Source organism: Hypomesus transpacificus, chromosome 11 (genome assembly GCF_021917145.1).
Source record: "Hypomesus transpacificus isolate Combined female chromosome 11, fHypTra1, whole genome shotgun sequence".
Taxonomy (NCBI): Eukaryota; Metazoa; Chordata; class Actinopteri; order Osmeriformes; family Osmeridae; genus Hypomesus; species Hypomesus transpacificus.
In genome coordinates this window covers 4,402,987-4,426,279 of record NC_061070.1, presented here as the reverse complement: position 1 = coordinate 4,426,279, position 23,293 = coordinate 4,402,987, and the positions used below count along the sequence as shown (strand labels likewise).

Genomic DNA, 23,293 nt, shown 5'->3' with positions numbered 1-23,293 from the left:
ACTGCCTACGTACAAGCATGCAAACAGGTCAGGCTGCGTGTCCACTACAACGGAGCCGGTGGCGCATCGACTTCCAATTCATTGTCAAAGAAACCGGGCTCGGTTTCCAAATCATTTTCAATAAAACCGTCAATGCACGGTTTCATTCACAGAAGAACATTTCTAAAATTTGTCAGTAAAACGCATCAATGTAGTGCACTTTGAGAGCAAAATTAAGAGGCTTGATCAATATATAAAACTTCTCCCCACTCTGCCCCTGATTGGATGTGAGGTTTAGGCATTAGGAGTGACGATTGGTTCCAGAGCCAGTTGTAAAGTAGGGAAGCAAGGGTAAAATGCTGTGTTGGCCAAGGCCACAACCCCCAATGTTAACAGTAAACAGGGAAATGTTTATTTTAATTTCAGAACATACACTGCATGGGTGAGAAATGTAAAAAAAGAAAACACACTGCAACAATTGTTTTTACAAGCAGCAATTATCCAAACGAAAGAAGTCTAACAGCTAGCCTACTCAACCAGAACAAGCGCAAGTGTCACTTGAAGTGCCTCCCCCCCCCCGTCTTAGTCTGAAAATTCACCTCAAAACGCATCGAAAATGCAAACACAAGATTTTTGTGGAACTTCAATGGGGAATAAAGACTAACAAGACAGATAACCACATTGAACACTTCACTGGAATTATTTTTTTCATTTAAGCAAATAATATTTCTTAGTGACACAGGAGGTGCCTGATCCAATAAAAAAGATTCCGGATCCAATGTCGGAGGTGCCGGAACGTGTTCCGGCGTGTTCCGGCTCAAATTAAGCCCTGCTTGTGCTGACCTTTGACCCTTATGCTCTCCAGAGGGTTTTGTCGATGCTGCGGGGAGCTCAGTCTGAGGTTTTCCTGCTCATCTGCAGACCCAGCCCAGGAACCCTGACAGATCTAGACAACAACACCCTGGTGAGTGGACACACACATACACACTGGTGAGAATGCACGCACACACACACGCATGCACAAACACACACACATATAAACTGGTAAGCATACAAGACATACATACACATTGGTGAGCTTAAACATACAAACACACACACAACATCCTGGTGAGCATGCACCCACACAGGTAACACTTTATAATATGTCAACGCTTTTTGGCAGTTACAAAGTGTTAGCTAAAAGTTCATTCATCCTTCATAAAACATTAACAATACATTATAAAATCATTACTAAGCTATTATTAAACACTATGTTTATCATTAATAAACACTGTTAAAATGTGTTTATTGGGTGTGCTCAAGCCTTCGTTGAGAGCACAACCTTTGTTCTCTCACATATATCTTATTATTCTTTTTGCCCCCCAAGGATCTGTCAATATTTGGACTACATAGCAAATGTCTGTGTCAAAGGTTTCGTCTTGGTAGAGATTGAGTTGCTTGTATTTTTATTTACGTTCTGTTGCACAGTTTAGGCTGAATTTACGTTTTTCTGGCAAAAAGTGCCTTGTGTCAACAAAGGGTACTCACTGCCAACGTCACAATGTCAGCACACGTTAGCAACGACGCATGGATACAACGTGCATAGATGTGCTGTTGCACAGCGAGTATCGTATCGTGCCGTGGTGTACTACCATCATACATGTATATTAATCAAAAAAAGATTTGCATGTACAGTAAGTAATGTCACATTAAAGAATGTATTTAAACTCAAGCTTACGTTGTACATCGCTGGCTTCAGTGCCACAGCCTTTTATGTCAAAAGAAACATTCTCATTTCCGGCACTTTCAAACAATCCCCACTCAGTGAAGTTTGGCTAGCAACAGCAGCTAGCTTGCTCGTAGCAAACTTCTTTTGAATTAGCCATTTCTACCGAATTAGATGTAAAGCTTATTTACGTTTTTGGGGGCATATTTTCAGTTAGCAGATGGTATTGTTTGAAGCGCGATTCCATCTACTGCCGGTGACAACGTTGTTACAGTAGCTCGTTTCAAAGGGGGTTCATGAATTATGCAACGTGAGTAGGCAATATGCTTGACTAGAAGAGAAAAACTTAACGGGACGGACCCACCTGCAACCGACGCGAGCAAGCACACCCTACAATTTCCCCAGAAATTGTACCCTCTCTAGTTTGATTAATAATACAATTTATAAGGTGTTTGATAATTGTATTGATAACTGCATTGCCATACTTTATAGACAGCTTGTTAACATAATTGCAAACCAGCAGTAAAAAAAGATGTTAATGGTACATGAGAGAAAACATATATAAGTATTGCTAATGCTTATAGAAAGCATTAGCGAATAGTAAAGAAACTATTTACATAACCTTTAGAAAAGCATGAGTACATAACTAACAAGTAACAACATATTTACTTATGTCTTTGATTCACGTATTCCAAGTAAAATACGGGATACACACTCATACTTAGCAGAGTGTTAACAACTATTTTATAAACACTTACTAATGATACAACTTGTGATTAATATTACAAGTTCAACAACACTTCTGCTAAGTATGAGTGTGTATCATGTATTCAACTTGGAATACATTAATTAAAGACCTACCGGTAAGTAAATATGTTGTTAGATATTTACTCATGCTTTATAAAGGTTATGTAAATAGTTTACTATTTTCTAATGCTTTTTATAAGAGCTCACGTACCATTTAACAGCTTATTTTACTAGCTACTGGTTTGCAACTATGGTAACAAACTGTCTATAGAGTATGGCAATGCACCTTATCGATTGAATTATTATTACATATTTCTTTTTAAATTTGTATTTCTTTTTTGTTTATTAATGATTAAGTGTTTAATAATAACTTAGTAATTGTTTCATAAACAATACATTATGTTTAAGAATGTATTGTTCGTTTTATAAAGGCTGAACTAACTATTAGCTAACACTTTGTAAATGCCAAATAGCGTTGACTTATTATTAAGTGTTACCCACACACACACATATACACTGGTGAGCATGCACGCAAACACACATTGACACACACACACAAACTTAAACACACACATACACAGAAAAGTAACAACACCCTGGTGAGCACACACACAAAACATATGCACATGTAGACTCACCCACACCCACATTTACAAACACGCTGCACACTGTCTAATGCCTTGATCTCTCTGTTCTGCCTCCCTGTCCTCTCTCTCTCCCTATAGAGTCCATCTCGATCTCCCACCCGTGAAGTGAGGTCCAGGTCTCTGGACATCAGGTTGACCGAGGACTACAGCCAGCTCCTCAGGAGGCCAGTGGAGCCCCAGGCATACCAGCCATGCCAAGCCCAGGAAGAGGCCTCTAGCCTGCACACCCCTGCCGAGGTGCCCCTTGATCCTCCTGGTCCTCCAAAGACCCAGCAGAGTCAGGAGAGCCTAGACAGTGAGACATTTCCCTCCCCCCCTCCTGCCTTGTCACCCCTCTCCCCTGACTCCCACGAGTCTCCCCAGTCCCCCACCCACCCTCGGTGCTTCAGCAACCAGGGTTACAATGATGAGGATGAGGACGTTTCCAGGACATCCGTTATGCGTCTCAGAAGGAGCAGCTACCTCAAAGCTAGTGCTAACCCCACCTATGCCAGGTAGTTTATCTCTCTCTCACACACACACACACACACACACACACAAATGAAACAGAAAAGTTATTGTCTAGACAAGATTTTTTAATATACAGTACCAGTCAAATGTTTTGAAACTTTTGACTAGTACTGTACATTTATTTTTTCCATGACCATTTTGTGCGTGTGTGTGCGCAGTGGCATCAAAGAAGAGACCGACGGCAGACACACCTACTGCCTGATGGGTAACGGTCTGACCATCCTGGCGGATGAGGAGTACCTTACCATCAGCTCCACCTCCCTAGATACAACCTCCAGCCTCCCCACATGCACTCCTGCTCTGCCTGAACACACACCCAGTACCAGCTCTCATGTACCCAGCCAACCCAGGCAAACCTCAAGCCTCCCGAACCACACAACCACCCAGCAGGCCACTCAACACTCACACACATCCAGCACACAGTCACACACACCAGACCAAGACTCACACACGCCCAGCACACACACACCAGACCAACACTCACATACACCCAGCACACGTTCACACACACCAGACCAAGACTCACACACGCCCAGCACACACACACCAGACCAACACTCACATCCACCCAGCACACACTCACACACACCTACAACATACCCACACACACCAGACCAACACTCTCACACAGTGAGTACACACTCACACACACCAGACCAACACTCTCACACAGTTAGTACACACTCACACACACCAGACCAACACTCACACACACTTACAACACACTCACACACACCAGACCAACACTCTCACACAGTTAGTACACACTCACACACACCAGACCAACACTCTCACACAGTTAGTACACACTCACACACACCAGACCAACACTCACACACAGTTAGTACACACTCACACACACCAGACCAACACTCACTCACACTTACAACACACTCACACACACCAGACCAACACTCACACACAGTTAGTACACACTCACACACACCAGACCAACACTCACACACACCTACAACACACTCACACACACCAGACCAACACTCACACACCCCCCGCCCCACTATCAACACTCCAAGTCCCAGCCCCAACAGCACAACCCCCTGTCCCCCAGCACCCCCATCTCAGCCCTCTTTCAATGGACAAAACCACAGCCTTCCCCAGACCATACCTCCATCCCACCCTAACCTCTCCTCCAAGCACACCCGTCCTCTGATGCCTCCCCCCCTGCCTCCCACCCCACAGCCTCCCCCTCAGCCTCCACCCACCCCCAGACAGGCTCCGGCCTCTGGCCCCCCCTGCCTCCGACCCCCTGTCCCCACCCTGCCAGACAGCCAGGCAGCACGCCCCTGCCACAGCCACACATACTGGAGGGACGTGGAGGAGAGGGTGTTAAATTACGACGACGATGATGATGATGATGATGAGGAAGAGGATCCCAGGAGGGTGAGGCATGGTTGACTGTTTGATACTGTCCTTTGAGTAGATGGGTAGGAGTGAATAAGTAAGTAAATATGTCTTTGTGTTTTCTCTGATAGGGCATGCTGAAGGAGTTTGAGCTGTCCGTGGTCCTGACTAAATCCCGTAGTGGTAGTTTTGGTTTCACCATAACGCGCAGCAGGATAGACGGCTGTTACTACATCCAGGAGATACTGGACAGCCCAGCCAAGGCAGACGGACGACTGAGGGCAGGCGACAGGCTTATCACGGTACGCACACACACACACACACTTACTCATGCTTTAACACACATCCTCACACGCACACATACATATACACACATGCATACACACATACTCATATGCACACGCACACATATATTCTTATGCCACTCTGGGCTAGATTTATCAAGTCGTTTGCGCCTGTTTCCAGGTGTTAATTGTTCACAAATACTGACTTAACCGATGCGGGCAAACAGGGCGCACTTGGATAAAATCGCAGATTGCCTGCCACAGGAGTAGGGCTGTCCCCGACCAAGATTTTCTTTGGTCGACCAAGACTCGACTAAAACGTCTGAAAATCGACTAATCGAACTTTGAAACGCTTTATAAAAAATAAAAAAAACGTACAAACATTTTCGCGATCTGACTCAATGGCTGCTGGACATTGCAGATTCAGCCGCTGTTATGATGATATTCTGTCGGAGGATGGGCCAAGGAACGCACCACAATGAAAAAGAGTTGACTTCGTTTATTAATCGAGCTGCTCGGATCACACCATCAGTCCACAACAGAGTGATAGGCATGAGTGAGAAACATGTCTCTCAGATAGACATTATATATGAGCTGGACCATACAAATATAGTAACCACCAAAACATGTCCTTAAATGGTAGACATTCCACAACTTAAGGCATAGGAAGAACAACGCACAGGTGGTGCAGCAATCACTCATTGTTTATACTATTTTCTGCATGTTGCTCTGTCCAAAGGTTAAAGTGCACATTCTCCTATCTATATGTGTATTGTCCGAGACCTGCTGCGTGACCTCTTGACCACAGCAAGAGACTCAAGCTTCTCTGTACACAGAAAATCTGCCTATCAGTCCCTCCGAAAAATCATTCCGTACTGCACACACAAAGGTCTCAATGTTACCAGAAGTAGTCTTCCACAATAACAGAATCCCATGTGGTGAGATAAATATGTTCCTTGGCACTTCCTGCAAGGTATCTGGATCTATAAGTTTATCTGAAAAAGGAAAATCAATTGATTTCAGATTAACAATCCTAGCTGCTGCAGCAACATTACAAGAAGCTAATTTTTTTATACCACTAATGGTAGATAGTGTTTTGATAAACTCAACTTGTTCTAAAACAGACTTAGCTATGTGGTTTGTCTGAACACAACCAGAGAAAAGCTGATAAGCATTATTTGGGGGTATGTGTACCTCGATCCCATCCTGTGAACATAAGATGGTTGCATTCAATTTACTTAATAAGTCTCTTCCCAAAAATGCCATTGGAGAAGTTGCGCTAACAATGAAAGAATGTTGTAATTTATAATCATCAAAATCAATCTGTAATGGAAGTGAAACAGGGTCTATCTGGGGCTTACCACTGATGCCGACGGACTGGACAGTATTTTTACTCATAGGACAATCAATATCTGTTTTCCTTAAACAGGACATAGTGGCTCCAGTATCAACCAAAAAGGGAATTCTTTTTCCTGCAATACTTAAACTTAATTGTGGTATCTCAGAGGAATTATCCGAAATATGAAATTGTGGGGCATTAATTATACATTTAAAATTGTCCAGATCCATCGATATACAGCGTCACTTATCCCACATCAAGTTAGCAGGTGTATCTGCTGGCTGTGTGGCCTGTGGTACCATGATTCTCACCCTCTGGGGAGTAGCATGCCATGACTGGGAGGGGCCAATTCCATCTCGCGCAGGAGCATCTCTCTCTTCATCTTGTAGTCTCAAGAGACAATCTTTAAACCAATGACCTTGTCTGCGACAGTAGCGACACGTGGCTTTATATACTTTAAATGGTCATTGTCCATTCCTATTAAAGTTGGAACGACCTCTATTTGGGGTGGAATTGTTCATGTTAAAACGTACATTCCTTTGATCTTCAACATTTTGATGCACAACTTCAGTATTGTTAGTCAAGGGGAGATCTATTTGCACTGCCTGAAATCGTGACGATTGAACATTAAACAATCCGACTGCCTCAAGTTCCCTTATTTTCCTCATCAGTCTCACTGGACTCAATGAAAACACATCTGGTGCAGACAATTTGAGTGTATAGGCCGATCTAGGATCCAATCCATTTAAGAACATACTAACAAAGAAAGTATCTTCAGTGTCGTTAATGTCTAATTTAGCGTAATCATTCCACGTTTTTTGAAAGCGATTAGCATATGCAGAAACAGTTTCGTCAGATTTACGTTTACAATTTAATACCTGAGTTACATCACGTTCTTGGAATGCGTGTTTCTGTAAGAATTCAGACACCTCAGCAATGTGTTCTTGTTTATGCGCATGCGTCAACCATGGATGGGTACTGTCCTCCTCTTCAGGATTGTCAAATTCAACAGATAAAGTTGGACAAGCTTCTATTAATGTGTCTATCTTCACGTTTGGCATTAATGTAGTCAAAATATAACGGGAATCTTTACCACTTAAACCTGAATGCATCAAAACAGCCGTGTACCAATTTATGAATGCTTTTGGAAGTATAAACGGTTTTGGGGCGTCCTGCGCAATGCGAGAAATTTCTGATAAAGACAAAGGTCGATCTAAGATTTTATCCCCGAGGGTCAATAAAGGAGCCATAAATGTACCTCGTCCACTATGCTGATGTTCTCCGGCTCTAGTCCGTAGTATGTCCAAAATCTCATATAGGCATTTCAACAAAGCAGTATTTGTGATGCATGCCAACACACCATTTATATCTTTGGGGGAAACTGGAGAGTCTGGATCTAATTGGACATTATGCTTATTTTGATACGCCTCTACTGCTTCAACAAAAGTGTCCATCAATACACCAGTAAAACGATCAATATAAACGTCAACAGTTTTCCTCTGTTTCAAAAGGTGAAATATCTTTTTGAATTCTGCCTGTAAACTTTCTTTGGTATATCTTAATTGTTCATCCTCGATCCGTCTCTTGTCACCTTTAAATTTCCTATTTGCAAAATCAAAAGCCCTGTTGCAGTTATCAAGCCACATGTCAATACATTGATCTCGCCATTCTTTAGCCATTTGTCCTGAGATTCCCCTTGGGAAGACATAAGTTGCAGTAGTGCGGGGACAAGTCTGTGTTTTAGGCCGTCCGACTAAGCCGGAATCCAAAAACAACCAGTCGTAAATATCGTTATCCATCTCATCGTCATAAGCAGGAGGGCTGTTGAAGTCGGATGCTTGAGGGTACAGGGAGTTAACAGCGCTTGCGGAGTTTGTGTTTGAACCAGGCTGAGCAGAAGGCTCAGTTTGGGAACTATTCTGCTCCATAGCAAAGTTTGTGAATTTCCTTAGCTTCTTTTTTACTTTTCTTTCTTTCTTAGCAATATTAGCTGGCCATTGTTCACCCATCAATTCCCATGCAATAAAAACCTCTCGCATGTAATCCGTATCCCAATCCGAATTGCTGACAGCTAGATTATCAACAAGATATTTTCGAGCAATCTGCAACAGGTGTCTATCAAATGTGCCCTCAAGCGGTATTTGTCCGTCTGTCCATTCATACAGATTAGTCAAATAAGGTTCTACGTAAAAGAATCTGACTTTAGTGAGCATCCATTCTCTTGGGGACATTTCGGTTAAACTCTTATTTGGCACGTGCTTTAAATGTGGATTAGTCTTCAAAAGTTTAGACATAACTTTACGTTCTTTACGGGGCAAATCTTTCTCAGTCTTAAATTTAACTACTAATGGCAAATTCCTACTGGTTTGACACCCCATGTTTACATGCACATTTATAAGATCATATCGTTAATATATTAATATCCAAAGTCAAACCTTTTATGTTTCACGTTCATTTGTGTATTTAGCTTTAATCTTTAATCATCTTGTAAGAAGATATTCTCATAGTCATAAATTTAGCACTTGAATGACTGTAATTCATTATAATATGTTGTCAGTCCTTGGGGAACATTGCTCGAGTCTTACACATGAATAACGTGTCTTTCAACGCTTTACCAATCACGGGCGTATCTTCAACCATTAACCGAAGTTTTCATATCGTTCGAACCAGCAACGAGACTTGTTAAATGGACTTTACAGTACTGGGAATCCTGCCCTTAAATTACTGACCTTTCTAACCAAGTATTGGGAAAAGGGTTTTACGGTCCATACGTCACCATGACAACAAACAAACAGCCTTTCACCGCATAACCTACGCAGATACCAAACTTTAACCGATTTTTAAAGCCAAGCGGATAAACCCTTGCTGACGGTCTTTGTCCTGTATCTGTCCCGTAGTCTTTCGCTCCCCAAGCAACTATTTAGGCCTTCTCATATTACAAATAATTAACAGTCATCGAGTGAAATAAGATAGTGTCCAATCTTCTACCAATTCACTAGACTATCTCAAAGTTGTGCTTCCTGCCGTCCTCCCGTACAGAAATCACCATGTCCCCTTTAAAAGTTGCCCAGGTTCGTTACTACTGTCAGCCAGTCCTCACAGGTAAGCAGAAATGAATGCAACCATATAATAATGATAATCATAATCTGCTCACCTGGTCTCTGGCTGAAGATTTAATTGTTCGTGACGCCAATTGTTATGATGATATTCTGTCGGAGGATGGGCCAAGGAACGCACCACAATGAAAAAGAGTTGACTTCGTTTATTAATCGAGCTGCTCGGATCACACCATCAGTCCACAACAGAGTGATAGGCATGAGTGAGAAACATGTCTCTCAGATAGACATTATATATGAGCTGGACCATACAAATATAGTAACCACCAAAACATGTCCTTAAATGGTAGACATTCCACAACTTAAGGCATAGGAAGAACAACGCACAGGTGGTGCAGCAATCACTCATTGTTTATACTATTTTCTGCATGTTGCTCTGTCCAAAGGTTAAAGTGCACATTCTCCTATCTATATGTGTATTGTCCGAGACCTGCTGCATGACCTCTTGACCACAGCAAGAGACTCAAGCTTCTCTGTACACAGAAAATCTGCCTATCAGACGCTAATAGGCTACTAATAATAAGACTCGTAACACCAGTCCTGTTGCAACCGAATGCCGATGGTATTTAGTATCTCTTACAATGTACTACAAATGAAAAATATTGTTTGTTTAACATGCAAATCATCAGAGCGCGCTTATCACTGCCTGAACTTGCAGCATGCAAACTTACGTAGAAGCTGAGTGGGGAACGGTGCAACAGAGAAAGATTTTGTTGTCTTGGCCGGAGAAGATAATGTCATTCGATTTGGATGTGATTCTTATAATAGGCATATTCCTTTTTCAAACCAGCGTGTTAGCCTGAGCAAAGTAGGGCTAGACCAACTTACGTTTTTCAGGTGGTAGGCTACATCATATTCAAAGTCGAACTATGAAAAATAAACCATTGTTGGCAGAGTTTGCATTCAAAGTTTTTCGAGTCACCCGGTACTTTGTAAATGTACTTTAATGAAATGCTGCCATACCACAGATTTCTTTGCTATTTTGACTAATAACACCGACAAAGTAGGTTATGGCAGAGTTTGTAGTTCTGCAGCCAATTGTGCTCGTGCCGTGTGCAAAATACCAAAACAAAACAAAGCGCAGATTAACGAAAGGGAAAACAGTAACACCTTTTCTTTTAAATTATATATTTTTAGAGTTGGTTTATTTGTCTTAAATAGTATAATCTACAATTTCTGTTGAACATTTCGTTAATTCAGCAATGATGACACAAGGGGAATCAGATTTCACACTGCCAAATGGCAGCTCGACTAAAGAAATCTTAGTCAACCATGAGCATATCGACCAGAAAATCGACTAGTCGACTAAGTCGGGACAGCCCTACACATGAGCGAGAACAGGAAAGTTGCGCTTTCAATATGCGTTTGTGGGAGGGTCATAGGGAAAGTGGGAGGGACATGGGGAAAATGAGAGTTCCACCCAAAAAGGTGGGAGGATACGTGTAAAGTGCGCCTAATTATATATTCCGCGGTATTTACAAAGACTGCCAGTAAGAGCGTGCCACTATTCTGCGGGGGGTTTGGATGTTCTTCATGTTCGTATGCTTCATGTTTTGGTCACATAAACATTTACATTTATTCATTTAGCAGACGCTTTTATCCAAAGCGGCTTCCAAGAGAGAGCTTTACAAAAGTGCATAGGTCACTGATCATAACAACGAGATAGCCCCAAACATTGTGGGTAGCCAAAACATGAAGCATACATTGTGAAAAACCAAATAAGTGCCAAAGGGAAGAACCATAAAAGCATGTAGTTAGACAAGTTACAATGATGTAACACCTGATGGGTGTCAGGTTACGCAAAATGTTAACCCATCCTTTTACAGTCCCTTAAGTACTAGGTATTTACGTAGAAAATAAAGGGTATGTTTTGTGTATTATTGTGTATTACCGATTGGTACCAAGATGGTAAATACAGAGAAAATTCAAAGTATTTACCCCTTAAGAAAAGACAGAAAAGACAAACAAATAGGGGCCAAGGAGACAACAGGAGATACATATGGTAAATTATAATGTGTTATTGGGAGCTGTAGAAAGACAAACCGTAGGGGCCAAACTCATACTGACATGTGTTCTATGGTACGAAGTTATGTAAATGTTGAGTTTTTAGATTTTATATGGAGGTTTGTATAGATTTAACCTTTGTATGTGTTCATGTAATACCATGGAAACAGAGCTTTAATTTAAAATAATGTTACAATTTACAGAGTGAAGTGTTGTGTTTTTCTTAGTAACATACTCCAAGTTTGTGTTTATTGCATGGAAAAGGGAATGAACAGTTGAAAAGGATATGGTAAGTGCCTGGTAACACCACGGAAACAAACACAGCTTCCTCTTACAGTACAGTTTCAGCTTACTTACGGAGTAAATAGCCATGTGTTACCTGGTATCACTGTGGAACGTATATAACAAGTTCATAATAAGGGTAATGTTGACAAAGTAATATTCGGTTACAAAGGATATGGTAAGAGCTTGGTAACATCACGGAAACAAACACAGCTTCCTCTTACAGTACAGTTTCAGCCTACATACTGAGTAAATAGCCATGTGTTGCCGGGTATCACTGTGGAACGAATATAACCAGTTCATAATAAGGGTAACGTTGACAAAGTAATATTCGGTTACAAAGGATATGGTAAGAGCCTGGTAACACCATGGAAACAAACACAGCTTCCTTTTACAGTACAGTTTTAGCTTACTGAGTAAATCGTGCAAGAACTTACCCAGTATCCAAGATTTACCATGATAGTAGAAGAAAAATCTTCCCGCAGAGTTTGTTACCAGCCAAGTAAATAAGTATGGCCATTATCAATAAATGTATCTGAAAAGGTATTTTATTGGAAAGTACTATCTTATATTTTAATTAGACGTGGACTGATACCAACATAAACCTGAGGTAACTGCAGGGTAATAGTAAAGCTTTTTCTAAGTAAAGTTTTCTAAGTTGGCCGTCTTTACCTACTTAGTAGCAGTGGTATTTACACAATAACACATTGTAATTTACCATATGTATCTCCTGTAGTTACCAAATTACTACCAGCGGGATTTAAATAGAAATATTTATAAGTTTCCAGGTAAATACTAAGTTTTGTTTTCTGTCTTTAACTAATTATTACCTGAAAATTACCCAGTAATAACCTGCACGTTAGTATTTAGTTAATGAGTAAATACTTCGAATGATCTCTGTATTTACCACCTTGGTACCAATCGGTAATACCCAATAATAAAGGGTTAACATACCCTTTATTTTCTACGTAAATACCTAGTACTTAAGGGACTGTAAAAGGGAGGGTTACACGCAAAATGCCCGTCCATAGCGGGTGCTATTACCGAACTCGCTTAAACAGACGCAGCGTAAACTGCGCCATTGTTAGGAAATGAGCCCCTCACACGCATGAGTCTCACACACACATACCATACACACACTCACATCAAAAATTGCATCCATAATGAATCTTGCACCACCCGTATCAAGGTACACGGGCAGGATGTGACAAATGTGACCGACGAGGTTGCCATGGCAGTCCTAAGGATGTCTCCTAGGAGACTGAGCATGACCTTGGGGAGGGCCGTGTCCAACCTGGTAGCCCCGCCTTCTTCTGACAGCCTGAGCGATGTTGTCCTGCACAAGACCCCATCAGGGCAGCTTGGTGAGACACTCACACACCCAGCTCCTGCCAAACACACACATACAGTGCAAATACAGCTCCTGCCATGGCACGCACACACACAAATGTTCTAGGCAGTCAGAGACTGTATTGTATATGTGTGTGTGTGCTTCCCAGGTATAAAACTAACAGGTGGCATTGGCAGTAAGTGGCAGGGCATCTACTGTCTGGAAGTGGTGCCGGGGTCTCCCGCCAGCGAGGAGGGTAGCGTCCAGCCCAACGACAAGATCATCTACATCTGCGGCAAGTGCACCCTGGGAATGACCTTGGAGGACGCCGTCAAGGTCTGCGAGATGGCCCCGCGCAAGGTCAAACTCAAAGTCCTCAGGTGTGTGAGGGACGGAAGCTGTGTGTGTGTGTGTGTGTGTGTGAACAAGATTATTCTAATCCTCCTCTCTGTTGTTCCAGAGATGACCAGCCTCTGACTTCTAAAGCTAACAAGTGGAACGGTGAGTGTCTGCTCTCTGACGGAGCCTGTGTGGACGTAGGGAGGACCAAAGGTCACTGCCGTCCGAGCGATCTCAGGGGTCCGAGGTTAAGCTTGGAGATTAGAGGTCTGCTTGCAGTGACTGGCCACAGCCTAGGCAACACACACACACATATGCACATGTCACCCTGCATGTCATTAACTACATGCAGTGATGTCTCCCCCCCCCCCCCCCCCCCCCACACACACACCTAGTTATTCTCCAGCTCATTAAGTTTTGACTCCTGGGGCCTTTGCTGCCCATAACATGGACCAGTAATGACTGTTACCACAGCAACAGATGCAAACACTCTCTGGCCTAGACCTCTGGAATGTCAGGTTTTGAATGTCAGGGTGAAGCATAATGGAGAGACAGACAGGACAATAAAGCAACAGGCTGATAGACAGGTATAGGAAGTAAGACAGACATACAGACTGGCAGGCTGGAAGGAAGACGGACATATAATATGTCCTCAATATACCTTGTCACACTTTGTTCATCCCTCCATACTTCTCCATGTCTCCAGGTCTGTTTGACTGGAAGAAAGACAGGAGGTTCTTCACCACTCGCTTTGAAGAGCCCAGCTCACCAGAGGCTGACGAGGAACGTGAGTGACATCTCTTTCTCTCTCCCTTTGTATTGGTCTTTCCCTCTCACTCTGTGTATCTATTAGTTAGTCAGTCAGTCTGTCTCTTTCCTACTTTTTCTGTCTCTTCCTGTCTGTATCTCTTTCACTTTTGCTGTCTGTCTCCTCTCTTGTCCTCTTTTTTTCTAGGTGTCAAGTCATAGCACAGATACTGACAGGCGTGTGTGTGTGTGTGTGTATGTGTTTGTGTGTGAGGCTGGGTGCTGAGAGACAGGCCCAGGCTCTGACTGCTGTATTAATAATTAGAGAGTCCTGCCCTCCCCTGGAGTATTAGACTGCAGGCCTTTCACACACAAACACACACACACACACACTGCCATATACACACTCTTGCACCCACACACGCTGTCATAGACACACACTCCAAAACACACAACACTTGCTATTGGGTGGGCTCAGTCAGGGAGTCTCTGGTTGCCTGGAGACATGCCTGTGGGCCAGTGAGATAGGAGACTGGAGACAGGGACAGCTGAAGTGGCCTATCCTGCTCACATGTTGCCCAGGCCAGACACACGGCAACACTGCTGCTTCAAAATGGCCGAACTGGAGGGCGGTAGGCGTGGGTGTCTCTCTGAGACTGGGCACGGGAATTGGGCTGAAAGGGTTTCATGTGAATTTAGACAGTTGCATGTAGACAGATGTTGACTGAGGGAGTCCTCGGGTGGATTATCTCAACTTCTGTAAAAGGACAGTGATTGGTTGTGTCTACTGCTCTGGATGTTAATTTGGGATTGCTGTTGCTCTTTTCCCTCCTCTCTGCCACTCCTGTCCTGTGCTCCCTGTCTCCTGTTCTACTCTTTCATTCACTCTCTTCCTCTCCTTTTCTTGACCCCCTGTCCTCTCTTCATCTCTCTCTCCCTTTATCACCCTCCTCTTTGTCTGTCTCTTTCTTTCCGAGCAGCTGAACCATCTAGATCTGGATTGATCTTCAGACCTCGTTTCTCCATAACAACAGAACTTGATGTAAGTCCATGATCTCCCTATGTCTCTCTCTCATTCCCTCTCCATGTCTATCCTGCTCTTCTCACTTTGTATCTCTCTCTATCTTTTCTCTCTGATGACACAGACTGAAATTTGAGTTGGCCCTGTATCAGTCTGCCCCTTGGTTCTCCGTGGGGGTCTGTGCGTGTGTATGTGTGTGCGTGAGGGCATTCTTTACACCTGATTGTCGCATTAATATTTTACCTTTAAATGCTTCTGCTCTACAGCCTGTATAAAGACAGACAGATTCAGAGTCAGACAGAGTCAGACAGGCAGAGACAGAGACAGACGCAGAGAGACAGAGGCAGAGACAGACAGAGGCAGAGACAGGCAGAGGCAGAGACAGACACAGGCAGAGACAGGCAGAGGCAGAGACAGACACAGGCAGAGACAGGCAGAGGCAGAGACAGGCAGAGGCAGAGACAGGCAGAGGCAGAGACAGACACAGGCAGAGACGAACAGAAGCAGAGATGGATAAAGGCAGACAGAGGCAAAGGCAGAAAAAGATAGAGGTAGTGACCCAGATCCAAATAACCTGTGTTCCTTCCTCTTCCTCATACCGTCCAATCAGAGCTGCGTTCTGCAAGTGGAGTTCACTAAGCCAGAGGGAGGTGGGCTGGGCTTTGCTCTAGTGGGCGGAGCCAATGGCAGTGCTCTCAGAGTGAAGGACATCTGCCCAGGGGGCGTGGCTGAGCAAGATGGGCGGCTGAGAGTGGGAGACATCCTACTGGAGGTAAGAACTGTCAATCAGGTCCAAAGCGTGGAAAAATAATTGTTTTTCTGTATCTGTGTGCATGTGATGTCTACGCATTTATGTCTGTTTCTCTGTCTATTTGTGTTCACTGACTTTGTGTATGTGCTTGTGTCATGCAGGTGAATGAGGTGATTGTATCTGGGCTGAGCCATAGTAAGGTGGTGGACATCTTGCGTAGAGCTGAGGGCACTGTCCAGCTCACCATCTGTAGAGATATCCTGCCCACACCTGGATCCAACAAGGCAGCCCAACCTGGAGCCAACATGGCTGCCAACGATGGATCCAACATGGCTGCCAACGATGGATCCAACATGGCATCCAACCCTGAATCCATCATGGCCTCCAAACCTGGATCCAACATGGCTGGCGACCCTGGATCCAAAATGGCTGCCGACCCTGAAGCTAATATGGCTGCCCACCCTGGAGTCAGTGTAGAAGACAAGCCCACAGCGGAAGGCTGCCCCAGTCCTGACTTCCAGAAGAGAAAACTGAAGAAGCCCTCTGGTACGTGTCAAAGAAAATTCTAGCTGGACTGTGTAGATTTGAATAGTCGAAGATGGCGGTTTCAATACAATTTATTTAGACTATACAATTACATGTGATTAAACAAAGCTTTGCTGATCAGTCATTAACGAAGGAGGTGCCATCCACACAGATCGTTCGTAAGAGTGATAGAGAACTATCACACATGCAATGCCTTAAATAAACTTTAGATCAAATGGCATTCTATAAGGTCAATCAATCAATGAAGCAAACTCTGTGATTGGCTAACTCAACTTAGTGACAGTTTGAAACAATACATAGTGTCCCAAAGTTCTTTGATGTCACAGCTCTCTCCAGAGCAGTAGATCATAAAGCCACAGGGGTTGCCCAGTCAAATGGTCAACTGTCCTTTGTGTGGTCATCTTCAAACAACACTTTTAATTAACACAAACAATGAAACAGGACACAGTCCTTCTCTAGCCAAAGTTCAGAGCAACTGCCTTATTGACCCCTTACACTAACCAGAGGACAGAAGGCCATATAAGATGCTTCACCCATCCCCCAGGGCAAGCTGCCCACAGAGCCATCAGCACCTCACATTCCTTTGAACTCAACCTAATTATCTTCCCTTCCTGTCTCTTACCAATGAACATAGACGATTATAGATTTCATACACATACATCTATGCATATGACCAACATTTTTACAACATAGCAGCCAGGAAAAGATCTTCTGACTCTGAGCCCTGTAACAGCACTGTTCTCACATATGCCTCCTTCCAACAGTTCCATCCCGATGATCCACCATATCAGTCTCCCTTGATCTCCTCTGATATCAACTTCCTAGTTATATGTTGAACTATAAGTTTGAATAATTTTTTTTTTTTTTTACTAGTTTTAATAAAAGTTACCTAGAACTTAGTTTGTGATGACAGAACTCGACACAACCTTGTTGACAGGAACGTAGTATATGATGAAGTCTGTTGTGTTAGTTTCGTTCCCCAGTGTGGGCCTGTCTGGAGTGATTGCTGCCCCTCTGCTTGAGGAAGACGAGGATGTGATACCTCACTTACCCCCGCACCACTCACACCACATAGGGTTCAGAGCAGAGGACGATGCTGTTGATGGGGTGAGACACACACACACACACAGACATGCATACACACCGGTCTGTTAACTTGTCATCACTTTGTACAGTGTATACATTGTGTGTTTGTGTGTGTATGTGTGTGTAAGGTATCATTCCTGACGAGGTGTCCATTATCATGTCCCTTATGATATATATGTGTATAAACAGACACACGCACACACACACATACTCTTCCTATTGTCTGTCTGTCCTGGTCCCCCTCTCCTCCATGTGCAGGAGAGCTGCAGCAGCACCCCCTCCTATACCCAGACCTGCTGCCCCTCCCTCAGGGTCTCTGACATTCTGCACGGAGCCTCAGACAGGTACCTTCCACACTTCTACCTTCACCAAGGCCTTTACCAGTCCTAAATTCACATTTTGGACGGTGGCGCTTTTATTTCACTCAATTAAGATGTGTAATTCGAAAGTTAGCTTTCAAACGGTCATACTTCCACCACTTGCTGCTCATGAATTAAATGACAGGATGTTATCTCATAGGGTACATGATAGCTAAACTTATCTAGCTTAAAATGTTGCTTTGTGTTCTGATTTCCGTGGTCACGTCATCTTAAACGCATACTTGAAACGGACACCTCATGTTTAAGATGCGACTGTGCGACGATCACCCAAGTTTGGATTACGTGTAGCCACAAGATGTCAGTAGAGTTATCATTGACTTCTGCCCCCCACCCCCACCCCCCCACCCCCCCACCCCAGAGAAGGCCTGCTGGGGTGGCCAACAGGCCTTTTCTGTCGTCAGAATAGCTGATCTGTAGCCACAGGGTGTCACTAGAGAGTCAGTAAATAATACATCTCATACAAAACATAGAGGTTTCAGCCACTGCAGGCTAGACAACAGTGTACCCTTGGCAAACATGTTACCTGTTAGGAAATGTACAGTATATTACATAAGTTACACTGTATATCAAACCAGCAGCACTGTGTATGCTGGTCCAACATGATAGATACCTTAGCCTCTTGTCTATACTGCGTTTTAGGTGGAAAGGTCGCAGGGAAAGGAAGCTCAGCCTTGCATGATATCAACCCCCCTACCGAAGAGTAGAAATGGTCTGGTCTCACCCCTGCCCCCTGACTCCCTCAGGAACCCACCCCTTAACACTATCCTAGTGGACCAACCAATAAAAGACACCCGAAACAGCCAATCAGATGGCTGGAGCAGCGAAGAGGAGGAGGATGAAGCGTTTGAGTCCAATGGTCAGGATATGACCTCACCTTTAACTGGTATCTACCTTGTTATTATCCATCCATGTTATTTATCTGTCATGTTATTTATCTCTTTGACAGATGGTGCATTGATCTGATGACTACATCCTGTCTTCTCTTTGTGTTTTCTCCTCCAACTCTCATTCTCTTACCTTGGCTCCATCCTCTCCCTCCACCTCTCTCTCCATCCATCTCTCTCGTCACCTTGCTCTCTTCCTCTATTTATTTCCTCCCCACTTCTCCCTTCCAATGCCCTTCTTTCTCACTCATTTTCCCCTCCACTTCTTTCCGTATCTCCCTCCATCTCTCCCTCCCTCCATCTCTCTTCCCCTCCACCTCTCTCTCCCTCCCTCCATCTCCCTTCACCTCTCCCTCCGCCTCTCCCTCCCTCCATCTCCCTTCACCTCACCCTCCATATCTCCCTCCCTCCATCTCTCTTCCCCTCTCCCTCCACCTCTCTCTCTCTCTCCCTCCATCTCCTTTCACCTCTCCCTCTCTTCCTCCACTTCTCTTGCTCCATTTCTCTTCCCCTCTCCATCTCTCCCCCCGCCTCTCTCTCGCTCCCTATTTCCATCAACCTCTCTCCTTTCCTCGACCTGTTCTCCTTCCCTCCACCTCTCGCTCCATCCCTCCACCTGGCCCTTCCTTCACCTCTCCCTTTCTGCAGGTCCCCCTATTGTGTCGGAGGAGGAGCTGGCTAGTCTGGCCCTGATCAGTCCGTCTCGGACCAGTCAGTACTCAGGCTCCCGGGTCAAGGCCCTGATCCAGATCCTGCAGCACCAGCTGGACCAACAGGAGCTCGTCAAAGAGTTCATGGTGCATATCGTCGAAATAAGACTTTATTTGTATATCTTTATTTGTTTATTTGTATATCCCTTCTTACAAGTAATGTCATCATTGTGATCATTGTATTTGAATGCGAAATAAAGCATCCAGGTGTTGATTGTTGTTAACTGTTGTTTATTGTTGACAGTTAGTGGTTGATAAGTCGGTTGATGTTGTTGGTTCTTGTTGGTTGTTAGACCCTGGAGCACCTGAAGCCTTCTGATAACTGCCTGGTGGGTAAAGCAGCTGAGAACCGTGACAAGAACAGATACAGAGACATCCTACCCTGTGAGTTTCACACGCACACAAACACTCGCACAGACACACACATCCACTCACCAGCACGCACACACACAGACACACATTTTTCACCTGGTTAATTTAGGGTGATCCATTCTAGTGGAATACAGCGTTAGATTTTTGTATTCAGTATATTTTAAGTCTTTCCCTCCCTATACCTCTCTCTCTTTTTCTCTTTATCTCTCTTTCAGTTCTGTGAAAAAATACAAAATAAAATTGAGCCATAGTATTTGACAGAAACTGAGTGTTCTCAAAACAAACTAAAAGTTTACAAGCTGTTCCCAAATCTCAGAGCGGTGCAACCTGAAACTCCTAACATGTTTGAACCTTGTTATGGGAACAGAAAGGCCTCCCACGTACAATAGGACTGCTGTGTGCCCCACTGGAGCTGGTCAAAGAGGGAGGGAGACTGTCTGTCACCCCTCTCTCCTACTTTCATTTTTCTGCTTCTTGTATTTGTTTCCCCTCCTCGAATGCTCAGAGAAACACTCTTATTGTTTACTTGTTGTTTAAGGCTTTCCAGTGTAGTGTGTTCCAAGAAAAATAACAACAGACTGTTGGGCCTGCTAGTTATAATCAAAATAGAGAGAAAATCATTTTGAGTTTGTAAATGTTTATTGCAACCAGCAAACCCACAAGAGAACACTCACTTTCTCTCTCTCTCTCTCTCTCTCCATGTTCCTCTCTTTCTTCCTCTACACTCCTTCCGTTTCCCCATCTCTTTCCGCCTTTCACTTACTCTCCCCACATCTCCTCCCCTCCACAACCACACCGCTCCTAGACGACCTGACTCGGGTGCCCTTGGGTGAGAACCAGGACTACATTAATGCCAGCTACATCCACATGGAGGTTGGCACCAAGGACTTCTACTACATCTCGTGCCAGGGCCCTCTGCCCTCCACTGTGCCCGCCTTCTGGCAGATGGTCTGGGAAAACAAGTCCGACGTCATTGCCATGATGACCCAGGAGGTCGAGAGGGGAAGGGTCAAGTGTCATAGGTACGAACCATGGGTCATACGTCGGGGTTAGAGGTACACTACTAACCAGGGTTTGGGGGTCAAATACTGTATTTTGGGGGAAATAAGCCACATTTTCTATAAACCGCACCCCACCAGAATGTGTTTTTTAAATCTCAGTATAAACTGCACTGGAATATTTGCCGCACTTGATACGGGAACAATGATACCAAGAAATGCACGAGTATAGTTGATCTTACAGCATGCCGTTGAAACTTCGAAAACTAAAGTAAGTAAGTGCGTAATGTATGTTTTCTATTGCCTGGGAATTAACTCATATAATAGCATTCACAAAAAAAAGTGTTTCTACTGTTGTTTTGTTACAAAAACTAGCTATAAACCGCATCGAAATATAAGCCTCACCACCACAAGAAAAATGTAAAATCGGGTTATAAACTGTGTCTTTATTTACGATAAAAATTGTAAACTGACAGAACTCAGTATTACAAATCACAAATTCTTATTTGGGCAGCTTGTTTAAAGATAGTCTATTGGTAGCAAACAAACTCAAGTAGATTAATGGAGATTTTTCTGTGTTAGCTTTGGTTCATCGTTTTGATGTGAACGTTGAAACACCGGACTCCATGGTGGTGTGGTGTGTGTTCCCCCTGTGCAGGTACTGGCCAGAGAGGGTGAGCTCTCCGCTAGAGGCGGGTCGGTACCAGCTGTTCCTGGAGAATCTGCAGCAGCAGGAGTATTTCCACATCAAGATCATACGCATAGTGGAGAAGGAGGTGAGGGAGACACACACACACTAATACATCACTCACGCCACTCAGTAGTCTAACACACACACATGCTCACACATACACACGTGTGCCACATGCTCGCATACAGGAAGTCACAAGGACACGGAGCAACACACATGCACAAAGAGTAAAACACACAAGCACACAGTTTAACATGCACACACACACAAGCACACAGTTTAACATGCACACACACACACAAGCACACAGTTTAACATGCACACACACACACACAAGCACACAGTTTAACATGCACACACACACACACAAGCACACAGTTTAACATGCACACACACACACCGTCCTTCGGTCCTGCAGACAGGTGAGACCCATCTGGTACGGCACCTGAAGTTCACTCGCTGGCCTGACCATGGCGTCCCTCGCTGCTCCGAGCATCTGGTGCGCTTCATTCGCTACCTGCGGGCCGTACACCACAAGGGCCCCGTCATCGTGCACTGCAGCGCCGGCATCGGTCGCACCGGGGTCCTTATCTGTACCGACGTCATCCTCAGCCTCATCGAAAACGACCTGCCGGTCAGTCTCCATCAGGACCAATCAGATCATATTCAAAACATTGAGTTTAAAACTGACAATGTACCACCAGGAAATATTGTACTACGTTAGAGAAAACTACCAATTTCAAATTCAATATAATATGTTAAACTATACTCCCTTGGCTTGAACTACATCAAACTAGAATACAGTAGATGAAACTAGACTAGACTATATTAAACAACATCAAACAGATTAGACTACAATAGATCAAACTACAGTAAAGATGTCTGATTGTGTCTCTCTTCCCACTGTGTTGTCAGATCAATGTGAGTGACATTGTGAAGGAGATGAGACTGCAACGCTATGGAATGATTCAGACCAAGGTCAGTATAGGCTTTGAATGTGTGTTGGTGTGTGTGTGAGTGAGTGTTAACCCTTGTATCTCTGTCTGCAGGAACAGTACCTCTTCTGCTACAAAGTCTGGTTAGAGGTACTCCAGGGAATTCTGCAGCTTCACGGTAACCAATGGCAACCCGAAAGCCCCCACGACCATCATGTCGTCTGACTCCCCCCCCCCCCCTCCCCTCCCCTGCCCCCCTGCCTTCACAGTACTATCCCTCTAGGATGAGACAACCTAATATTGTGCAAGAACAGGGCACATAGTAGTTTTGTAAAGATTTTTGGGATGCTTCAAATGCTCTGCTTCTGTACGTATAGCTAGGTTTGCTTTACAGTAGCTCTGCACAACACTATGCATCACTGCTCACGGTGTGGGGCTGGTTTGTTGCTCCTGTGGCTGGACTGAAACCCTGTGGAAGGAGATAGACCTCAGATAACCTCACAAGTTGTGGTGTGTCTTCTCAGT

At 44.0% G+C, this 23,293-nt stretch overlaps 1 protein-coding gene across 1 annotated transcript in view; it reads left to right on the top strand.

Annotated features, from left to right (window-relative positions):
- Nucleotides 1–22,993, top strand: part of ptpn20 (protein tyrosine phosphatase non-receptor type 20) — a 44,192-nt gene extending 21,199 nt beyond the window's left edge. The window contains exons 27-47 of the mRNA XM_047029341.1: nucleotides 845–943; nucleotides 3,160–3,575; nucleotides 3,750–3,924; nucleotides 4,804–4,992; nucleotides 5,085–5,255; nucleotides 13,168–13,342; nucleotides 13,478–13,688; nucleotides 13,769–13,809; nucleotides 14,354–14,438; nucleotides 15,971–16,187; nucleotides 16,328–16,712; nucleotides 17,683–17,819; nucleotides 18,057–18,142; nucleotides 18,922–19,061; nucleotides 19,711–19,859; nucleotides 20,066–20,156; nucleotides 20,950–21,166; nucleotides 21,801–21,918; nucleotides 22,252–22,467; nucleotides 22,749–22,811; nucleotides 22,883–22,993. Of these exons, the coding sequence (XP_046885297.1) occupies nucleotides 845–943; nucleotides 3,160–3,575; nucleotides 3,750–3,924; nucleotides 4,804–4,992; nucleotides 5,085–5,255; nucleotides 13,168–13,342; nucleotides 13,478–13,688; nucleotides 13,769–13,809; nucleotides 14,354–14,438; nucleotides 15,971–16,187; nucleotides 16,328–16,712; nucleotides 17,683–17,819; nucleotides 18,057–18,142; nucleotides 18,922–19,061; nucleotides 19,711–19,859; nucleotides 20,066–20,156; nucleotides 20,950–21,166; nucleotides 21,801–21,918; nucleotides 22,252–22,467; nucleotides 22,749–22,811; nucleotides 22,883–22,993 (3,492 nt within the window). The remainder of the gene's footprint in view (nucleotides 1–844; nucleotides 944–3,159; nucleotides 3,576–3,749; nucleotides 3,925–4,803; nucleotides 4,993–5,084; nucleotides 5,256–13,167; nucleotides 13,343–13,477; nucleotides 13,689–13,768; nucleotides 13,810–14,353; nucleotides 14,439–15,970; nucleotides 16,188–16,327; nucleotides 16,713–17,682; nucleotides 17,820–18,056; nucleotides 18,143–18,921; nucleotides 19,062–19,710; nucleotides 19,860–20,065; nucleotides 20,157–20,949; nucleotides 21,167–21,800; nucleotides 21,919–22,251; nucleotides 22,468–22,748; nucleotides 22,812–22,882) is intronic.
- The last annotated feature ends 300 nt before the right edge of the window (nucleotides 22,994–23,293 follow it).